Here is a 19,062-nt window from a genome sequence, read left to right as displayed (position 1 = left end):
GTAGCATTTCTTTATTGAATTTGACCCAAGTGAAGCTAAAACTATACCACTCAAGGACATTCGAGCACTCGACAGAATATTGATCTGAATATGTTGTTTTACAATAAAATGAGATTATTTAAAGAAACCAGAGGTTTCAAAAAATCAAATGAAATAGTAACGATTTGAGACAAACTGTATCTACTTTTTGTCAAACAAGATTGAAAATATAAAATGAAAAACAAGCAGTATTTTTTTTTCAGAACATTTTTTTTTATTTGAATAAAAAGTGCAGTTTTAGCTAGCAATACAAGCCAAAAGGCTGAATAAATGGTGTACATCTATTTACATCTTGGCTACCAGCATACATGAACCAAACTACAATCTAAATTTTACACAATAGACAATTTAGTAAAGGGATTTTTTTTTTCTGTTTAAAATATTTAGTGGTTTTAAAATGTGCTGCTCTCTTGTTTCTGCAACACTGGCCTTTATGGAGTTATTTAAATTTGCTCCTTTGAAAATAAAACAAATGAGAAAAGTCACGTTATTAAGGGAATCCCGTGGCGTTCAAGAAGTTTTCAGCATGTGCTTCGGTCTCCTGGCCTAGTTAAAGTCTTGGGAAGAAATCAGGAGGTTTAACTCCACATGGCTGTAATATTTGTGCAGATTCAAGAAGTTTCCACCTAAGTGGTGGATTTTTTCTCCCATTCCTATAAAAAGAAAACAAAAGCAACTTTAACTCAAAGTAATGACTTGGTCATTGAAGCTGTAGCTCCAGCATTTGTTGTAGTCCAGACTCACCTTGGCTTTCTGCAGGACGTTTCCTTTCGTGGCGATGATGGAAGTGGGCCTGTTTTTAAGAGCCGAGGCAGAGTTTACAGGACAATCTACACTCACGCTGTTGTTGGAGGGCTGGGAAGAAGACGAAGATGATGATGGCAGTGGTGATGCTGCTTGTGTTGATATTGATAATGATGATATTTGTGGATGAGGCAGGGTTGCAGCTTTAGTCTGAAAGACAAAAATGATGGAGAAAGCATTGAGTTCATGCACCAAACCGATGAGTCCTGGGTGTTTAGAGCGGGCGAAGCTCACTGCCGGGGAGTCCTGAAGGCTGCTGTCCAGTGTGGTTCCCAGTGTGAACGGTCCTGATTCCACCTTCTTCAGACTTTCCTTCACTTCTACCAGGCGGAGCTCCACCTCCACCCTGCGGCGCTCCGCCTCCCGACATGCTTCCTCCTTCTGCTTCAGACAGGCTTCCAGCTGAGCTTGCCGCTTAGGATCTGAACACACCAGACGACTGGCTGTCAAAACCTTCCCAGAAAATCTCACATTTTATCTCACATGATAAAACATCGAGCTGTACCCTGGCATGTGCTCAGCTCCTCCTTTGATTCCCTCTTTTCCTTCTTCAGGTTGGTCAGGCTGCTCCTCACCTCCTCCCTCTCCTTCTCCAGCCGGTCGCGCTCTTCTATGTAGCGCAGCAGGTCTGCCTCGGTGCGGTTCTTACCCAGTTTGATCTCAACGGCACTGGAGCTCCCTGAGAATGAAGCATCGGTATTTGTTAGCAATATCACAACTAAAAAGAAAAGAGAATCCTTGTAGTTGTTTCCTGTCACGGTGGAAACTTTTCAAGCTATTTTCGGGATTTGTTCGGCAGGTTTGTTAATTCCAGGCGGTCTTCAAACAATTTTTACTTTATGTGGTAACTAGGCCGGTCACAATAACAAATTTTTCTGGACGATAAATTTTTTCAGAAGTTATTGATATAAACAATAATGCTGTTTTGAGACCATTTTACGTAATATAATGGAAATGGCATAATGATTAGTAAACTTTACATTCAGATGAACTGAAAGACATTTTAAATATCCAAAATAAATAAACCAAACAACAAACAAAATGATTCTTCAAAACAAGGCTGAGTTTTGAAGAATAAAAGCACCAAACTGAAGACTTTTATCATCCAAATAAATGATAAATCATGCTAACGGAAATAATTGAGTTTGTTTTCATTTATAAGGCGGTTAATTGATTTATTGATTATTATGAGAGGCCTAGTGGTAACACATTTTCCATGCACATTGATAAAATGATCTCTACATCAAGAAATTAAGTATGTTTTATATTTTTTTATTTATTTCGAGCAGATAAAAAGTCAAAAGAAAAAATACATCAATTAAAATAAATCATGTCTAATTGACATGCAACTTTACATTATCTGTCTGAAAAGTTGCAGGAAGAAGATCTTATGATTTTCTGCCACTTATAAACATTTAAATATCCAAAACTTGAATTGGATATTTAAATATTCCAAGTTTTGGATATTTAAATATCCAAAACTTGAATTAAGTGACATTGTATGTCACTTAAATCTCACATTCTCATTCTTCAATGTACAATTATTTATACATTTTCAATATCATTTTTGGTCCAATATAGCTCCTTTTTAAAAAGGTTTTTAAGCTGGTTTGCATTTGCACCTTTTTGAACTCATCATTTAATCCATTCCATAAATCTATTCCACACACTGATCAAAACTATTTTTGGTTGTTCTAATACACTGTTTATTAAAATTTTCTTCTCCTCTTAAATTACATGCCCCTCTGTGTCACAAAAAAATTCTGTATATTGTCTATACTGTGTGGAAGTTGATGTTTCTTACTGTAAATGAATGGTATGGTTTTAAATTTTACAGCATCCCAGAATTTTAAAAAATGAATTCTCAATATCCCACTTCATGTAGTATTCAAACAGCTTTTCTTGTATCATGTACTACGGCTGTAAAATTTGTTTTTTTATGTATTGCCCCAAACAATATATCAAATGTGGTACAATGAGAGAATTATACAAAATAAACAAACAGCAACACTTTTGACTAGTTTTGATTTTACTTGGCAGATCATTAAAACCTTTACTTTGTCAATACTTTCCTAAATAAAATTAGAAAGGAAGGGATTGAACAAAATCTGCAGATCTTGAGTGCCAGTAATATTCTTCGCGCCACCAGTCATTTTTATGTTGAATATAGTGAAAAACTGCACATTATGTTGACCTGGTAAATTAAACAACTTTTGTTCTATTTTAAAAAGAATAAGTAAACAAAACAAACAAACAAACAAAAAAAAAAACTCTGGAAAATAATGATTGCAGTTGTTTGGGTTATAGCGCCTGAAGCTGTAATGGGTGAATCCTTCCACTAGATGGAGCCGTTCCACTCAGAAACACAAGGCGACCATTTCTGCCTCAGCACCACTTCTAAATCTGGATGTCATTGCTAGAACTTACCGATGGTGTGAGCCTTTGGCCGTGCTGGTTGTGGACTGTGAGGGAGCCCAGTTGGACTCTTTTGTGCTCCAGGCAAACTGAAGGCTAGTGGGACGCCCAGGCTGCTCCTCTTTGACGTCTCCTGGCTTTGAGTCTTGATAGGCTGACATTGTGAGGGACTCCGTGACCGCCGCTGTTCTGCTTTGCTGGAGGAAGACGCTGAATTTGGCCCATTTAGCAGAAGGCTGGAATCTGGCTCGGTGCGGTTTGTTGAAGTGGCCTGAAGATTGAAGCATGGATCGATTTAATCTAAATGTACAAAAATTAACTCATAAAAATGCCAAGGCACAGAATAAATAATTGATTTTCTGCTAAAACTTAACTATCTATTCAGGTATCTATACTACAATCCCACCTTAAGGCCTAAAGGTCTTAATTTGATATCATGGGATAAAAGTTCACTCTTCTGTTGATGACATTCAGCCTGACAAAATTACATAAAATAGCTGAATGATCACCTTCAGCTTTTCTGTTTAACATTTGCTAAATATCCATGACTACATTAACAATACTCAGCTATAGTTAAAAAAAAAGATAAATCCATTTGTTCAGACAAATAGTTCCCAAGCATTTCAGCTTTTGACCTCAACAATTATCACTACAAAGACATTTAATAACGGCGCCAACTGCAGTTCCTATCTATTGTAACATTTACAAACTTGCTGAACCATTATTATTTTAGTAATTTCCAAGTAAGCTTTAAAGAAACTTATTCTTTCTGAGGCATCTACCATCATGATCAGTTTTTTAGAACATCCTTGTTCCACCTAAACAACTAAAATGAGAAACATCTCATGTGGAAAAACTAGTGAATTAATTTCTAACATCCAGACTGAACTATTACAAACCTGTTATAAAAATAAAAAATAAAAGATCAACAAAAACCAAGTAGCTACTTATTACTTTCAAAATAAAAATAAAAATCTTCATTCTAACATATAAAGCTCTGAATGCCGTAATAAAGACTTATTTAACATTTTCCCTCAATGGTAGACTTTGTACTGGTTATTTCCAGAGTTTCTAGAAACTAGCTCTAGTTCCCTGTAGAATAATTTCTACTTCTTTCTACCTTAAACTGTCCAAAGTGGAGTATCAGTATGCCAGGACAAAGATTTTCTTTAAAGCTTCCAGACCTTGTTTTTGTGGATTTTACGTCTACCTCCCATGGACATCTATTGTTTTGGATATTTAGACTTTCTGCGGATGAGGGCTGGGACAAATCTTTGATTATCTACCTCTTTAACTTGGCAAGAGGAATCCTTCTGGCCCTCTCCTGGGATTGGACAAACTCTAGGAGTTTCCTGGAGAGGTGGAGAAGCCTTGGCTCCACAGGCTGTATGGAGGAAGGAGCGCATCGGGACCAGGTCCAGGTAAATTCTGTTGTCGCTCTCTTGTTCCGTGGCATTGTCTGGCTGTGTTGCATTGTGATCCTGGGGGTTGTTTTCTTCCTCACATCTCGGCTGGGTATCCTCCTCCGCATCCTGCATGGCATGGGAGTAGGATGTTTAATTGTTGCCAAAGTGAAACCGAAAATAGCACAACGCATTTATTATTTGTTTCCAAGCCTACCTCTGGATCAGCTATTGATGCCACGTCATCATAAATCTCATCAGAGTTTTGAGGAATAGAAGGGAGTGTGTCTATGTACGTATTTGACTCTGAATATCTCCTTTGCATCAAGCTGGAGAGAAACAAAAATCTCAGCTAAAAGTTTCATGGCGATGAAGAACTGCGACTCCTTGGGTGAATAACTTACTGAAATGAAGTCTTGGCGGCGGTGACGATGGTGCAGACCCTTTCAGAGTCAACGTAGTCGTACGTCAGGTCCTCCGGGTCCGTTTTGGTTCCTGTCTGCGACAGCAGGAGGCCCAACCAGTGACCCATATCTGCTGAAGTTTTCGCCTGGGAGAAAAACGGGAGGAGAAAAGAAGGAATGTGCACTCAATGCAAAACAAACACTTGCAACATCCTGGGTCTAAAGCCACATGGGTTTATGTTACATGCCATCCATCGCTTTGGATTAATGAAATGATTGCTACAACAGTATTTAAGATGTGAACAGTTTGCTACTTACAACATGTTGCAAAACTATTCATACCCCTCAAATTTTTCAAATTTTGTAATGTTACAGCTTCAAACTTCACTGTAACTTGTTGAATTTTATGTAGGAAACCAACACAAAGTTGAGCACAAATAAAAATATGAAAAATTTGCGTTAACATTTGTTTATGCCCCGATCATGTGATAACATTAAATAAAATGAAGAAGTTCTTGAATAAATCCAGTTAATCTGCGTGTTTTTTAATGAGCATCAGTGAACAAAAAGGACTGTGGAAACAATGTGGAGAAATCTAAAGCAGGATAACGTCCTAAGCAATATTTCAACATTGATGTGGCTTCTCTGAAGGAGATGCAGACATCCACAGCTCAGGTGGTAGAATCTATCAAGAAGACGACTACAAGTCGTGATGTCCACCAAATTGGACTCGATTGGCAAGAAAGAAAACTGTATGGTTTATCATTTAAAGTTGAAATGTGGAGGTGGCAGCATTATGGTTTCATCAGCAGGGGCAGGGAAGTTTGGCAGAGTAAACGGGAAGATGAATGAAGCTAAATACATGGAAATATAGGAGAAGAGCTAGTTAAATGCAGAAAAAAACACTTAAAATTAAGGCAGAGGTTCAATTTCCAACACCATGATCCTAAACATACAGAATCAGACATAGCAACTTCAGAATAACCTACATCAAAGCACAAACCTATTTGAAAATCACTGAGGTTCAGCCATTTCACGAAGAAGAAAAGGTAAATGTAGTCTAATCGCAGTGAATGGTGGCTCTATAAAGTCTGGTTCATAGGAGGCTGAATTGAACTGCATGTCATACTTTCAAAAGCTTCCTTCCATTTTGGTACTTTGCGTAGATTTATCACATGACATAATAAAATCTCCCCAAATGTGTAGAGGTTTTCATGCTTTAAAAATGGTGTAATAGATTTTGACCAGATATATATATACAAATCAAGCGCTTAACCTTTAGTGATCCTTGTGCTTGAACTATATGAAACCATAAGTATTCCCTCCGAGTCTCTACATACAGTTTCTCTGAACCAATGGTTACAATGGAAAAAACAAAAAAGGAGGAGGCCTCAGGACTAAATAATAAATTCCTAAGCCTATGACCAAATACACACGGCAGCTGGGTGGTACTGAAGGTCTAATGAAAGAGGGTGTAGCTTCAGTCTCCGAAATCCCAGCACAACCACACCCTTCACATCCATCCATACACACACACACCAGCACATGGGACCACCCTTGTGTGAATGCATATCTCATACACACCAAGTCAGATGTCAGCAGAATGTGTATTTTTAAAATAAGTTGGTGTTAGGGATTGTTTTAGACTTTGCTTGTTTGTCGGATCAGCATTAAAGCAGTCAGCTCTTATGAGAAAATGGGCCATGGAGAGGAAACGCACTACATCTGATCATGTGTCAGGATCTATTTACAATAACCTTTGCTAAATCAGCACATGCAGCGAAACACCGCTGTGCTGTGGTCAGGTTAAAATTAACAGAAAGTGTGCAAACTCTGATGCGTTTATTTAATCTCCTGTTTGAGAGAAGTGCAGCGTTTATCTACCTCTAATGTTGCAATTTGTGTGCCGTCCAAGTCGATCCTGAAAGAGTAGAGGTGCTCGGGGGTGGGGTCGGGCAAAACGCTGCAGCCCTCCAGGGTCACCGCTGGCTGGCTCACTTTGTTCTTCCCTTTGTCTTGGTAAAACCACAGCTGTCCGTTTTTTATGAGACACCAGCAGGTCCGCCACTGGCTGTTCACCAGAACATTCAGGTAACCTGAAAAAAAGAAATGAAGCCTTCATCAGGAGGCATCTGTTTACAACTGAAAATATTAAAAGCTCAGGAAATGACTGTCACTGTGGGGGAAAGCAGCTGAAACATTGTCCATTCAAATTTTATGACATTCAAGCAAACCACAAAATTTATGAAACAGGTACACAAGTTCTTATTTTCTTATGCTTTGTGACTAACCCGAATCACAATTTATGATGTTACAAGCTGAAAAATCAAAGAGTCATATCAAAACTTGTTAGCACAAGCCTAGTATTATGGCCCTGAACATCTTGCCCCTGCTGCTTTTCATGAAGACTGTGGATGATTTATCTTTACATAAAATGTTAAAGCAATGCTGCTTTTATGTAACATGAGAACTGAGAACAATATACAGTGGTGTATATTTGGTTTTCCAGGTAACCAAAACCAACAAATATTGGAGAATCCCTCTAAAAACACTTATAATTGCGTATTCTAATAGTTCGGGAAGAAAACAACAATCATGGCGGAATATAGAGAGGATTAAGACAATTAATTTATTAATATGCTGGATCCAGTCAGACAACAACTCTAAAATCGTAAGCTGTGCTCCCCCGTTAGCATCCATGTTTATTTCTGCAAACACTGAGCATGCGCTCTGCGTTAGTGCGCCCCCTACAGCGCATGCGGGACACTTTCAGGTCCTTTGCAGTTCACACTGGAGAACACACACAAGTCTTATTTTTGGAAATGAACGGTCACGGCCCAAAAGAATCTGATTTGACAAAAAGTGTAATTGAGTCACTTCAAGCTGCAGTTTGAAAGTTGTAATTTTACAAAAAAGAAGTACTGCTTAGAAAAAAATATGAGTTGAGAATGAAGCAGAATACTTTTGTCGGTATTCATCAAACTGGAATGACATTAGAGGCACGATTGAAGCATAAAGTGAAGTAGATCTGTGGTTACCTGAAGTGTTGATGCTTTTCTCGGGGCTTTCCAGCGAAGATGGTTTTTTCTTCCCAATGTTCATCAGGTTGCTGAACATTAAACCTGGGCCATATTTTTTCTTCACTATAGCAACAAATAAAAAAAGATAATATATATTTTTTATGTGAAAATACAAGAATTGGCTTCCTGAACCAATGTTGGGTGTTTTTGACTATCAAAGTAAAATCCAATGAAAGTAAAATCCACTCACCATCTTTGTTTTCTGTGGTTTCTGTGTGGCTGTCTGTGCTGCTGCCACTCTCTGATGCCAGCGAATGTCTCTCATTCAGATCCCCCTGTGTGTTTGAATGAACAATTTATTAATTTCAAAAAGCGAATTACAAATATATATATATACATTTGATCCCACTGGTTTAGCTAAAACTCCAGAGGTCTAGTACATGTAAAAAAATAATAAAACAAGCATACCTTAGTGCAAATAAGCCTTGGGGAGTCTGATGCAGAATGTTGAGGATCACAGTTTTCAGCTGGCTTGGGACTTATCTCCTGAATAACCTAACATGTATAAACACATCCATGTGATTTTTTCCCCACCCTTTAACCTTAAAATAATTGAAAATATTGCAGAAAAACACAGAACATTGGTCACCTTAAGCCACTGCTCAGTTTGTTCTTTGCTCTGCAGGCCTAACACAATGGCCTCGCCTCCTACTGGAACGATCTTCAGCTTGTGCTCTTTTTTCTTTGGCTGTTTTTCTTTGTATATTACACTGCAGCCTAACAGGCTCACATCCAGAAGTGGTGTCTGGTCCTTGGAGCTTTTGTAGCACTAAAAAAAATAAAGAAACCAGGGTGACTTCATCTCTCCGGTGCGTGCTGACAACATGTTCTCCAGTTTTACAGCGCAACAGTAATTCATTGAGGTTTGTGGGCATTTGTCTGCACTCAGCTTTCTCAAGGATCTTTCATTACATTTCAGTCACTTTGTGGCTTTGGACTTTGAGAAACACACTGCAGAGCAGGGAACAACTGTAAGTTATTGATATCCAAATTGTTTTTCAGGTGACATTTGGTCAATATTCCTGTAGTTCACGGTTAAACACCAACAGGAAATCCGTCAAGGTTTATAGCCGCAAAAAAAAACAACAAAAAAACATCCCAAATCCTCACCCTTTCACCATTGTGCTTTACAAGTAGCATGTGGTCTTTGATGCTGCATGCAGCTTAGTTTTCACCAAACATGGCGATGTGCATTGTGGTCAAGCTGCCCTGCTTTGGTCTTATTTCTCCTGAAGGTGTTATCCAAGGGGACCTGTGGTTTTTATTTCGTTGAGAAAACTTTGATAAACCTAAGCACTCCAAAGTATTCTTTTTTAAAAGAAAATACTTTTTCTTTTCAAGAATTCAGTATAGGGCTGAAACGATTCCTCGAATGATTCGAGGAAACGAATCGAAGCTTTGTTTAACTGTATTTTATTAATTAGCGCACCGTGTTCTAGGCGGGTCATTATTTGCGTTGTGCAGGGCTTGCACTTCCATATATGAGTTGTTGACAAAAGCTAAGTGTTAGCAGCATAACGTAAAATTTTTAAGTTTGGTCTGGGAGGATTAGGTTTATTTTGTTTTTATTGTTTCGGGGGACTAATAAGCAGCCTTAGAAAGACTGGTGTGACCTTTGACAACTTAATATGACAAATGATGACAAATTTAAAATGGGGCCTTTTTGGGTCACTAATTTAGCCATGGCTGTGTGACTTAAATATAAACTCAATGGGACGTTATTAGTCGACAGAGTAGCAGATGTCTTGACAAATTTTCAGCTGTGAGATGGTCACACATCTGACTCTAAAACACTTGAGTAAAATGTTTAGTCCATCGCCAACCATGACTGGATGGACTAAAGGTCTGACGGCAGCAAAAAAGCCCAGACCACCTCGTTTTTTGTTCTTTGACCTGATATGCAGTTTGATACACTGTGAATAACGGTCAGTCTTTTTTAATTTAGAGTTGTCTGCTTTAAGCTGAATGTTCAATAGGGTTAGGTTCAAAATGTCTTTACCTCAGAAGCACATACTCAAACCTAAGAAGCTATGCCGACAAACTGCTTTTCAAGAGAAGAAACATTCATCTTGCAACCATTTTAAATATGTTTAATCTGATAGACATAGTCAAAGGCTGACCTATATGTTTAATTATCTACTATTTTATCAAGACATCTCTTGAAAATTGTGGTCATTTCTTCTCTGAAAGATGATTATGGGAACTGAAATAAAGTTAACAGAACTTGTCTGTTTTGCACTTTAAATAATTAAAGTGTGCCTTAAAACTGTTCAGAAATTAATTGGGCATGAGTTCATTAACCATTTTCTATGTACAATAGCAAACTTACCTTAGTTTACAGATAAAAAGTTATTATAAAGATTGCATAATGAGAAGACCTTGTCAGAAAGAAATGCACATTGACCAGCAATAACAGAAGAATACAATGAAATCTCTTGCAGAGTTTTCCAAGATTTTCTCTTGAAGTTCTACATCAGAAATGACAAAATAAATACTGTTTACAGAAAATCATCATGATACTTCAATACAAGCAGAAAAGTCAATTCTATTTTGTAATTAAGGTTTTCAGGCTGATTTTACACATTATTTTGATCTAAAATTTGTACAATTACAGAGGGGAAACACACTTCAGCTGATGTTCTACACAGAACATCTGCTAGTCTTTATCTGAGTGTGCAACCCACCAGAAGACGATGGTCTTTGATGACACAGAGCTGCTTGGCCCACTGGCCAAGCCACTTCTTCCTCCACAGGAAGGCGCAGATTCGAGCATCCTTCATCAGCTCAATAGACGCCTCGGCTGACGGCCACTGGTGCTGAGCTGATGGTGACTTCTCTCTGGTCACCTCCTCCTCGTCGTACGACTCGTATGAGCTGCTGACTGCGTCTCCATCTTCTAAGAGGAAATAAACGCAACGGCAACAGTTAAAACTCTGGAAGGAGCGTCGCTTAAAAGATTGTTTAAAGCAAGCTGAAAGGGCTGGATGATTTTGAAGGAGTTAGTGATCTTAATGTCCGATCTCTTGACCCTCTTGAGTGAAGCATATCCTCACAAAACGTAAGATGACGGATTAATTTTAACAACAGATGGATGATTGGCAGGAAAATGATGACAAGTCGAAAGAACACATTCAGGAAACTGATAAGTCTGATTAATGGCGGCAGCTCCGACCATGCTGGTTTCCCCATGCATGTTTTGGCAAAATAAAAACAAGTGTAGACATGCCACACAGACACAGGAGTCTCATCTACCCCCGGTGATAACAGCATAATCCACACAGTCTGAGCTGAGCACTCTCATCCAGGGCTCAGAGAGCAGGCCAGATCGCACCAGATCTGCACAGTATCAAAAAAAACCCAGAAGAAGACAGAAAATATGGGATGTTTTCTTCAAAACAGTATCAGTTGAACATGAGAATACATTTCTAAAAAATACAGGTCTAACATGAAGTAGATTTAATAAACCTACCCCATGATTATCGTAGATTAAGTTTTTTGGTCTAGTTTCTAGTGGAAATATTTTACTACGCTTAAAATAAGACAAAACTTACTTCCAAGAAACTTTTCAGCAAGATGTAAGAGCTTGTTTTAAGTCAGTAATACCTTAATATTGCAGATCATTTCACTTATGTGAAAAATGTCTTGTCATAGGTGGAATAATCTGCCAAATAATCTGGAACAAGTACTTTTTCTGCAATTTTAGGAAATTATAAACTTAAAAAAAGATAATTTTATTTTGGTGAAAAGTAATTTTAAGTAAAATCCTCTAAAAGAAATGTCTTGAAAAAATGTTCAACAGTAATTTAGGAAAATTGAAAAACATATAAAATATTGGAAAATATGCACAGAGACCAGGATGGTAAGAGAAGTAAAAATCTCCAGTGTTAGAGGACTGCAACTATGAATGCCAGCTCAAGATCGCCAACTCTGCCAACCAAACCAGAAGATGCAATGCGCAAACCAGTTGTTTGTGGGAATGCCAGGAAAAAACCTTTTCTATGCCACCATAACAAATCCAAACCAGTGGAGTTTCCTTCCTCATACTGGGGTTTTAATTGGGACTTCGGTCAAATGTGACTAAAATTTGTTTTTATAGTCTAACCACTGAAGGTGGTTCTGGCGCAAAACCAAAGAAACACCCGGAAATTTTAGGTAAATAACTGATGGTGTGTACAAGAAAACCAAAAGTAGGGTTATCTCTGGATATTTCAGCTGGAACATAAATCAAATTAACACAGAAATGGTTCCAATAACAGAAAAGCAAAATTTTCCATAATTATCTCAGACTCCAGAACCAAACACTATAGAAAACGATGAGTTGAAAAGGAGAGCAAGACTCCTTTGGTGGTCAATGATCCCAGTGTTACAGAAAACCAAGTGCTGTCCTTTTGGCTAAAGGAATTGTAAAGTATTATTGGCCAGGGTAGCAATAATCTGTGATTTATCTAAAATCCATTACTTCTTCTCGAAACCAGAGCTAAAAATCCCAATATGGCTGCCGAGTCTATAAAACAAAGTGATAGCTGTATTAATAAACAGTTTATCTGCACCTCTAACTATTTATGCATAATTAAATCAGATCCAACCTCTGCTGGTACATCTGTAGCTAGAGTGTTTGAAAGCATAATGTGTTAAGGACACCAGTGTAGAAACAATGAGGAAACTCGAGTTTTTCGAAACTCGACTTTGGATTTAGGGTTTAATAGAACAAGTTTTTAATATTTAAGACGTATACCTTTGTTTATTTCAGCTTATTTCTGTTGTTACATCGAAACAAACTTCCTCATAAGCTTTACTTAGCATGTAGCTCAACTATATTTGAGTTGTTGGTGTTTTATTATTTGCATTGTTTGTTTTATCTATTTGTTTTGTTTTCGTGCAAACACAATAAATATGATCAGTTCAGTAAAGAAGTAGATGTGTGGGTAAAAATCTATTGCCAACATAATGAATTTACAAATTCATTATCTACACATACTGTGACCGGTAACATTTTTATGAACATAGAGTCTTCCATTGACAAAACAATTTTTTTTGTTGCTATTTTCTGAAATATTATGCGAAAATTGCTTACATAAGCAAAATCTTTAATAAAAGGACTCTTCTTTGAAGTAGAATCAAATGCAGCTTCACATAACATTCTAAATGATCCAAATGTCGCATTTTATTTGGTTGTATTATACTAATTTGCCACTAGATGTCACTAAATGCTAAAAAGTGCAACTGGTTGAAATATTTTGCAGAGGTCCTTACCATTGGTTGTTTCCTCATAAGGTTGTGCCTCCTCATAGTAACTCTCTGAAGGATCTATACAGGCTGGGGCTGGAACTGGAGGCAAGGGGAACGGTTCCCGACCCACGACGCCCTGACAAACAAGAGAAATCTGTTGAGAAATTTAGTTAGTTGAAATACTTTGTAAAAGTGTATCCATTTAATCTGTCATCACTACGTCTGAACTATGTGTGGACGGTGAATGAATGTCAAAAGCAAAACAAAACGAACAGAAACAAAACAAAACAACAACAACAAAAAAAAAAACACATTCATGCATTTATTATTATCATGTTTTGTTTCCTGTAGGCTGAACTTATCGTTAATCCAGCTAGGAGTAAGTAGGGAATTCCACATGTAACCAATCCTTGTCTGACTCCGTGGACTAGAGAGCAAAACTCTGCCTTCAGGGGAGAGTGTGTGAGAGCATAGACATTGGAGAAGGAGGTGTGACGCGTGTGTGTGTGCGTGTGCGTGTGCACGAGTGTGTGTGTATGTGCACCCAGCGGGTTTTCCTGAAATCAATCAGCAGTCTGGCTTCACTTCTGTCTCTCTTGTCAACTCCTGTGTGGCAGACTGTCTGTCTGCCCCATGCCAAGCACTCAACCAAAGACAGTAAATTAGCTACATGGTCCAAAACACATTTCACAGACATTTGTTATCACAAGAATCTATCTTATTCCGCCTTTCCAAGGAATAATGGGGTGGAAAATCTTGAAGAATTCACCCTAATGGATGAATCTGAGCAAGCTGTGATTTTTAGACTATACAATGGCTTACAAAAGTACTCACACCACAAATTGTTTTACATTTTGACCAACAGAAACAAGCACATAATTGTGAAGTGCAAGATAAATTATACTTGTCTGCCAAGTTTCTCACAAATAAAAATCTGAAAAGTGTGTTCAGCCAATTTGAGTCAATACTCTAAGATTAACAAGTCTTTCTAGGTATCATCTTTAACAGCTGTGTACATCCAGAAAAATATATTTTTATTCATTTGACAGTCATATTGGATAGAAATGAAGAGTATCTGTTGAGATCAATTGGAAAGTATAGGCAAGCATTACATTGGCCAACGGGCAAAAAATTGTCAGAGGATCTTTTAACTGTTTCAGGGTAATTTTGATGAGCTGAATCCAAAAATCACACTGGTTTTGCTCAATCAGGTCAACATTCTGAACTATGGATGCAACATGAGAATCAAAATACGTAACTTGTTCTCACATATGGATTGGTTTCCTGAGATTCTGGGACCAATGAGTGGTGAGCAGGAGGAGAGATGATGACGTAATGCATTTGGAATGGCACCTTATTTAACGTAAAGATGGCACTTTTAATGCAACTCATTCTAATCCATGCATGTGTTTTGATCTGCACTATTCTATTGTTGAATGTTTTGCATAATCTCTCTGTCAAAAGGTGATCTTAAGCCTCTGGCTCAATTCTTTTGCACCCTCTAACAAGCTTCTTTGACTCCTCCCAGCTATTCTTCTGAAGAAAATCATTCCCACCCCACATTCTCCCACATGTTTGCTAAGTCCCCTACAAGGATTGTAGCAACCTGGAATTGTGACTTCTTTTGTTTTTCTTTTAAAGGTTTTCTTCTCACAACCTCTCTGTAAAGGCCAAATTTATGGCGTGAACGGCAGTTTCTCGGCTGGCCTGGGAACCCTGTTTGATTCCCCTAGAGGAGTTGGCTCAAGAGGCTAAGGAGAGGGAAGTCTGGGCCTTTCTACTGCTGCCCCTGTGACCCAACCCCAGATTAAGCAGGAGACAAAAGACGGATGGATGAAAAAGTTGTTCTGCCAACACCTGTGCGTTACTATGAGCTTCTGACTGGCGTGTTCCCTGGTTTTAATAATGCTCAGGCACACTTTACTTCTTTACTTGTTTAAGGCAGCAAATTCTGACATAACTTGTGATTCAAGAACATCTAAATGTTGCTGCAGGGATGAAGATACAATCATAGAAAGATACACAAAAGGCATGAAAAATACTTCCTTGAATTTCTGCACAACGCTTATTGTGGTGCAACATTGCACACAGATGTTTGTATGCATCAACCTATCTTTGTGCAACAATCTCTCAGTTCAAAACATTGTTAGTCATTTCTTCAAAGATGACTTTCTCACTCCCACTCTGTGCTGGAATAACTCTCACATCTCGTCACAGGAAAACAAGGTTTATCCCTTCAACTTGTGTCCACAGGCTTCATGGGATGAGGTAACTGAAGTGGCAAGAAGATCTGAGATACACAAGTTTAGTCTGGCAGGCATAAAAACAAGAATGGAGGAAACCTTCAAGTAAAAGTGGAATCTATTCTTTCCTTTATGATGATGTGATATGATAAAAAATTAAGGTATTTTCCAGATATAAATCAAATACACAAATGTGTAGAGGAATGATGTGAGGTTGAAAACATTTCAGATAATCTGTTTGCACGGAAGAAAGCCAGCATTGATGCAGGCAGCTTGGATTTTTGTAGAGATTTACAGTGAACTCTCAGAGACCCTAAATGACATTTCTAAACTATTTTCCTCCCACCACTAATGTCTGGACACACTTCCTGCATTCTTTTACTATTGCTTGAGTTCCTGTAAGACTTTAAAATCATTGTAAAACTCACAGAGAAGGTTTGATAATTGAACAGGACATATTAGGTTTGAACAAACTTGAAATATTTGGTTCAGATCAGAAACGCAGGTGGTTGAAATCAATGATTATTCTGAACATTTTGAATTAGAGAAAACATTTCATCCTGAGAACAATCTTAATTTAAAAGAAGACGTTTTTGCCACACTCCCCAGTGTCACATTTATTAGCACCCTTGTTGGTGACACTTGAAATTACTTCCACATGTGGAATTTGGCCGCATGGTTTTGATCAGCACTATACCAAAAAACAAAGATTCAGTTTTTTTTGGCAGACAAACAATTTTATATTTCAAATGTCCAGGTTGTTCAAAGAATTATTGTTCATTCATTTCTGCATATGCATCCTGCGTTTCATGACCAATTCAGCTGATTTTTGTTGAATGAAATGTTCAATTAGTCTCATATGACCGAGGCCAAGGCTCTAGTTAAAATCTCCAGGAGAGTTCAACAAGCTCCACATGTTTATATACTCTGACAGAGATGGCTTTTTCATCCAGATGCCTCCCAAACAAGTTTGTTTGTAGTAATGATGTCTAATTGTTGTTATGGAGACTTCACCCTGAGTTTTGGAGATTTTTTCCCCTTCCCTGCCCTACCATCCTGCTCGTGGTTTGTGGTGGAGAGATCAGCTTAACTTGTGGCTAAGAGAAAAGGGTCTCTTTATCACATTATCTTTAGGAAAATAAAAGTTGCTGATTTCTAATTTAAAGTGCCAGGACAAGGTTTAAATTTAAATATTATTTCCTTACTTTTATGTAATAAGAATTGTTGAAGGCTTTAATAAATGTGTCACTGATAATTTTGTTTTATGCATTTTAAGGATTTTAACACACATTTAACAGGGATGCAAAAAATGTTGAGGTCGGTGTATAACCAATCTGTAAAATGTTAGATTTTTTTTTTTTTATTGAGTCACATACTTAAAACAAACCATATTTGTCTCTATGAATAACAATCATTATTTCTAATGTGGGCTGTCAGAGACTCGTCATGTCACTCCCTTTAATCAGAGAGGTCCCTGTTAAAGAGCTGTTCCCACAATATCAGGTCAACCATCTCACACATTTCCAGTAATGCACAGCAGATGCAGCAAGCTGTCATAATACGTGGCGTCATGTCACGGTCTGCGCACAGTCACAGTGACGACGACTGGGCTCAATACCCCGCATGCCAGAACATGCAGGAATGGATCCACCAAAGGCGGGCGTGGGATGAAAAATGTTTTCATCACAGCAAAAAGAAGAGAACAGCAGTTTTATGTTTGAGGGTTCTGTAATGGTTCAGAATGCAAACATCAGCAAATGTATAGCTGTCACTTTCAGGTTTTTGTTTTCTGAAAATGTATGTATCTTGGTTATTAATCAGTTTTAAAGGTGGAGCCTGAAACTGTTTAAAAATAAATTGATTTGGTGTGGCAGCTGATCAATGAATCAGTCATTATTTACCGTGCAAGTTTCATTCACATTAAGGGTCAGATAATATTGATATTGAGACACAAAGAAGCAGATTTTTGCACATACTCAAAATAAAAAAATACAAACAAAAACTAAACTAATTATCATTAATTACAACAGATAAAAGATTAGGGTTAGGCTAACTATTATAAAGCTAAATTGGGAATGAATAACGTTAATTACTAAAAGTCATGTGAAAGCCAAATTAGGAAGACATTCTGGGTTTGCTTTAAAAGCGCCATGCTTAAGGTTTTGTATTTATGTCATTTGTTTCCCCATACTATCCGTATATCAAAAGATCTTATGCAAAATCCTCCATATGACATGATAGGAACTTATATTATGCAACAAACAACTAATAAGCTGGAAAATGATGACATCAACAGGCATTTTCTGAGGCAGTCCTGATGTTGCAACATATATTATGGTTGCACCAGTCAGTCAGTTGATTGAAAGACGGTTGAAGAACTTTAAAGGAGAAACTAAAGCTGACACTGTTGAAATGAATGTTTAAGGCTTTCATTGTACCAAACACCCAGAAGTTGAATTTAATCTCAATAAAACCAAAGAGCCTAACAGGTATGGATGTTGCACTTGAGCCAAATACAATCAATGGAGAGAGAAAAAACTGACAAACTGATGAATGTTTTACTTTAATATATTTTTCCCTTCTTATACTATATAATTTGTTCAGTAATTTATAAAAAATGCATTTACTGTCTCCTTCAATAACATGTTTTCAATGTCAATAAAGTATTTACATATTTACCCATTATCTGCCCACAAACAGCTGAAATCCAAACACCTGAGACGCCCTCAAAATGCTTATAACTGCCTATTTTAATCATTCAAATACCAAATATGCTTTAATATGTAGTAATACGCAGAGTGAAAACGGTCTTAATACTACCACAGAAACTAACATCCTCCATTGTTTGATAAAATACATAAATAGACAAATTTCCCACATAAATTTGAGTTATGTTCCACAGAAAAGCAATAGGTGGTGATCCTCGGTCATCATCCAGCGATATAAATGGTGCAAAGCCTGGACTCAATAAGAAATAAGTTCTAATAGTTTTATTTCCTAATAAAATTAATATTGTGACTTAGCTGTCTCATAACTGAGATACACGTTTTCTTTCAATCAAAGTGGCAACGGAGTAAATGAAAGTAATGGTAAAAAACATTTAAATAGTGATATTTTTCTCTAAAACAACTGGCTGAGGGAAGTTTCTTTTAAAAAAAGTAAAATAACAGGAACGTCCAAGCCCACTCTGGTTCTTCAGAAGAGGATTTGGGTGGGTTAGATTAGTCAGAAACCTACCCAGAGTTTTACAGAAACAGCTAAACTAAATTAGAAATTCATGTTTCAAATTAGGGGTCTAAATGCTTTTTGCCCTCACTTGAAGAAACATCCCCTTAATGAGACTGCAAAACAGATTACACAGAGCAGTGAAGGCATCTGTTATTAATTAAAACAAAACACACAAAAAAAGAAAACGACAAGCATTCCAGAGCAGCAGCGGCAGCAG

General features: G+C 37.5%; 1 protein-coding gene across 6 annotated transcripts in view; it reads right to left on the bottom strand.

Moving 5' to 3' along the window:
• Positions 1-236: 236 nt before the first annotated feature.
• afap1l2 (actin filament associated protein 1-like 2) overlaps positions 237-19,062 on the bottom strand; it is a 47,727-nt gene continuing 28,901 nt past the window's right edge. For 2 of the 6 annotated variants that reach the window (XM_055022643.1, XM_055022644.1), the window contains exons 5-20: positions 13,399-13,528; positions 11,398-11,481; positions 10,830-11,041; positions 8,735-8,914; positions 8,554-8,640; positions 8,336-8,420; positions 8,104-8,208; positions 6,950-7,161; positions 5,066-5,211; positions 4,879-4,990; positions 4,545-4,790; positions 3,271-3,529; positions 1,349-1,522; positions 1,078-1,265; positions 784-993; positions 237-692 (exon numbers count right to left, since the gene is read on the bottom strand). In XM_055022643.1, the coding sequence (XP_054878618.1) occupies positions 666-692; positions 784-993; positions 1,078-1,265; positions 1,349-1,522; positions 3,271-3,529; positions 4,545-4,790; positions 4,879-4,990; positions 5,066-5,211; positions 6,950-7,161; positions 8,104-8,208; positions 8,336-8,420; positions 8,554-8,640; positions 8,735-8,914; positions 10,830-11,041; positions 11,398-11,481; positions 13,399-13,528 (2,457 nt within the window). In that variant the 3' untranslated portion in view covers positions 237-665. The remainder of the gene's footprint in view (positions 693-783; positions 994-1,077; positions 1,266-1,348; positions 1,523-3,270; positions 3,530-4,544; positions 4,791-4,878; positions 4,991-5,065; positions 5,212-6,949; positions 7,162-8,103; positions 8,209-8,335; positions 8,421-8,553; positions 8,641-8,734; positions 8,915-10,829; positions 11,042-11,397; positions 11,482-13,398; positions 13,529-19,062) is intronic. The other 4 variants (XM_055022646.1, XM_055022647.1, XM_055022648.1 and 1 more) reach the window with 3 other exon arrangements.

Source organism: Poeciliopsis prolifica, unplaced genomic scaffold (genome assembly GCF_027474105.1).
Source record: "Poeciliopsis prolifica strain line A6 unplaced genomic scaffold, Auburn_PproV2 SCAFFOLD088, whole genome shotgun sequence".
NCBI lineage: Eukaryota > Metazoa > Chordata > Actinopteri > Cyprinodontiformes > Poeciliidae > Poeciliopsis > Poeciliopsis prolifica.
The sequence above is the reverse complement of the archived record's forward strand: the minus strand, read 5'-3'. Positions and strand labels throughout refer to the sequence as shown.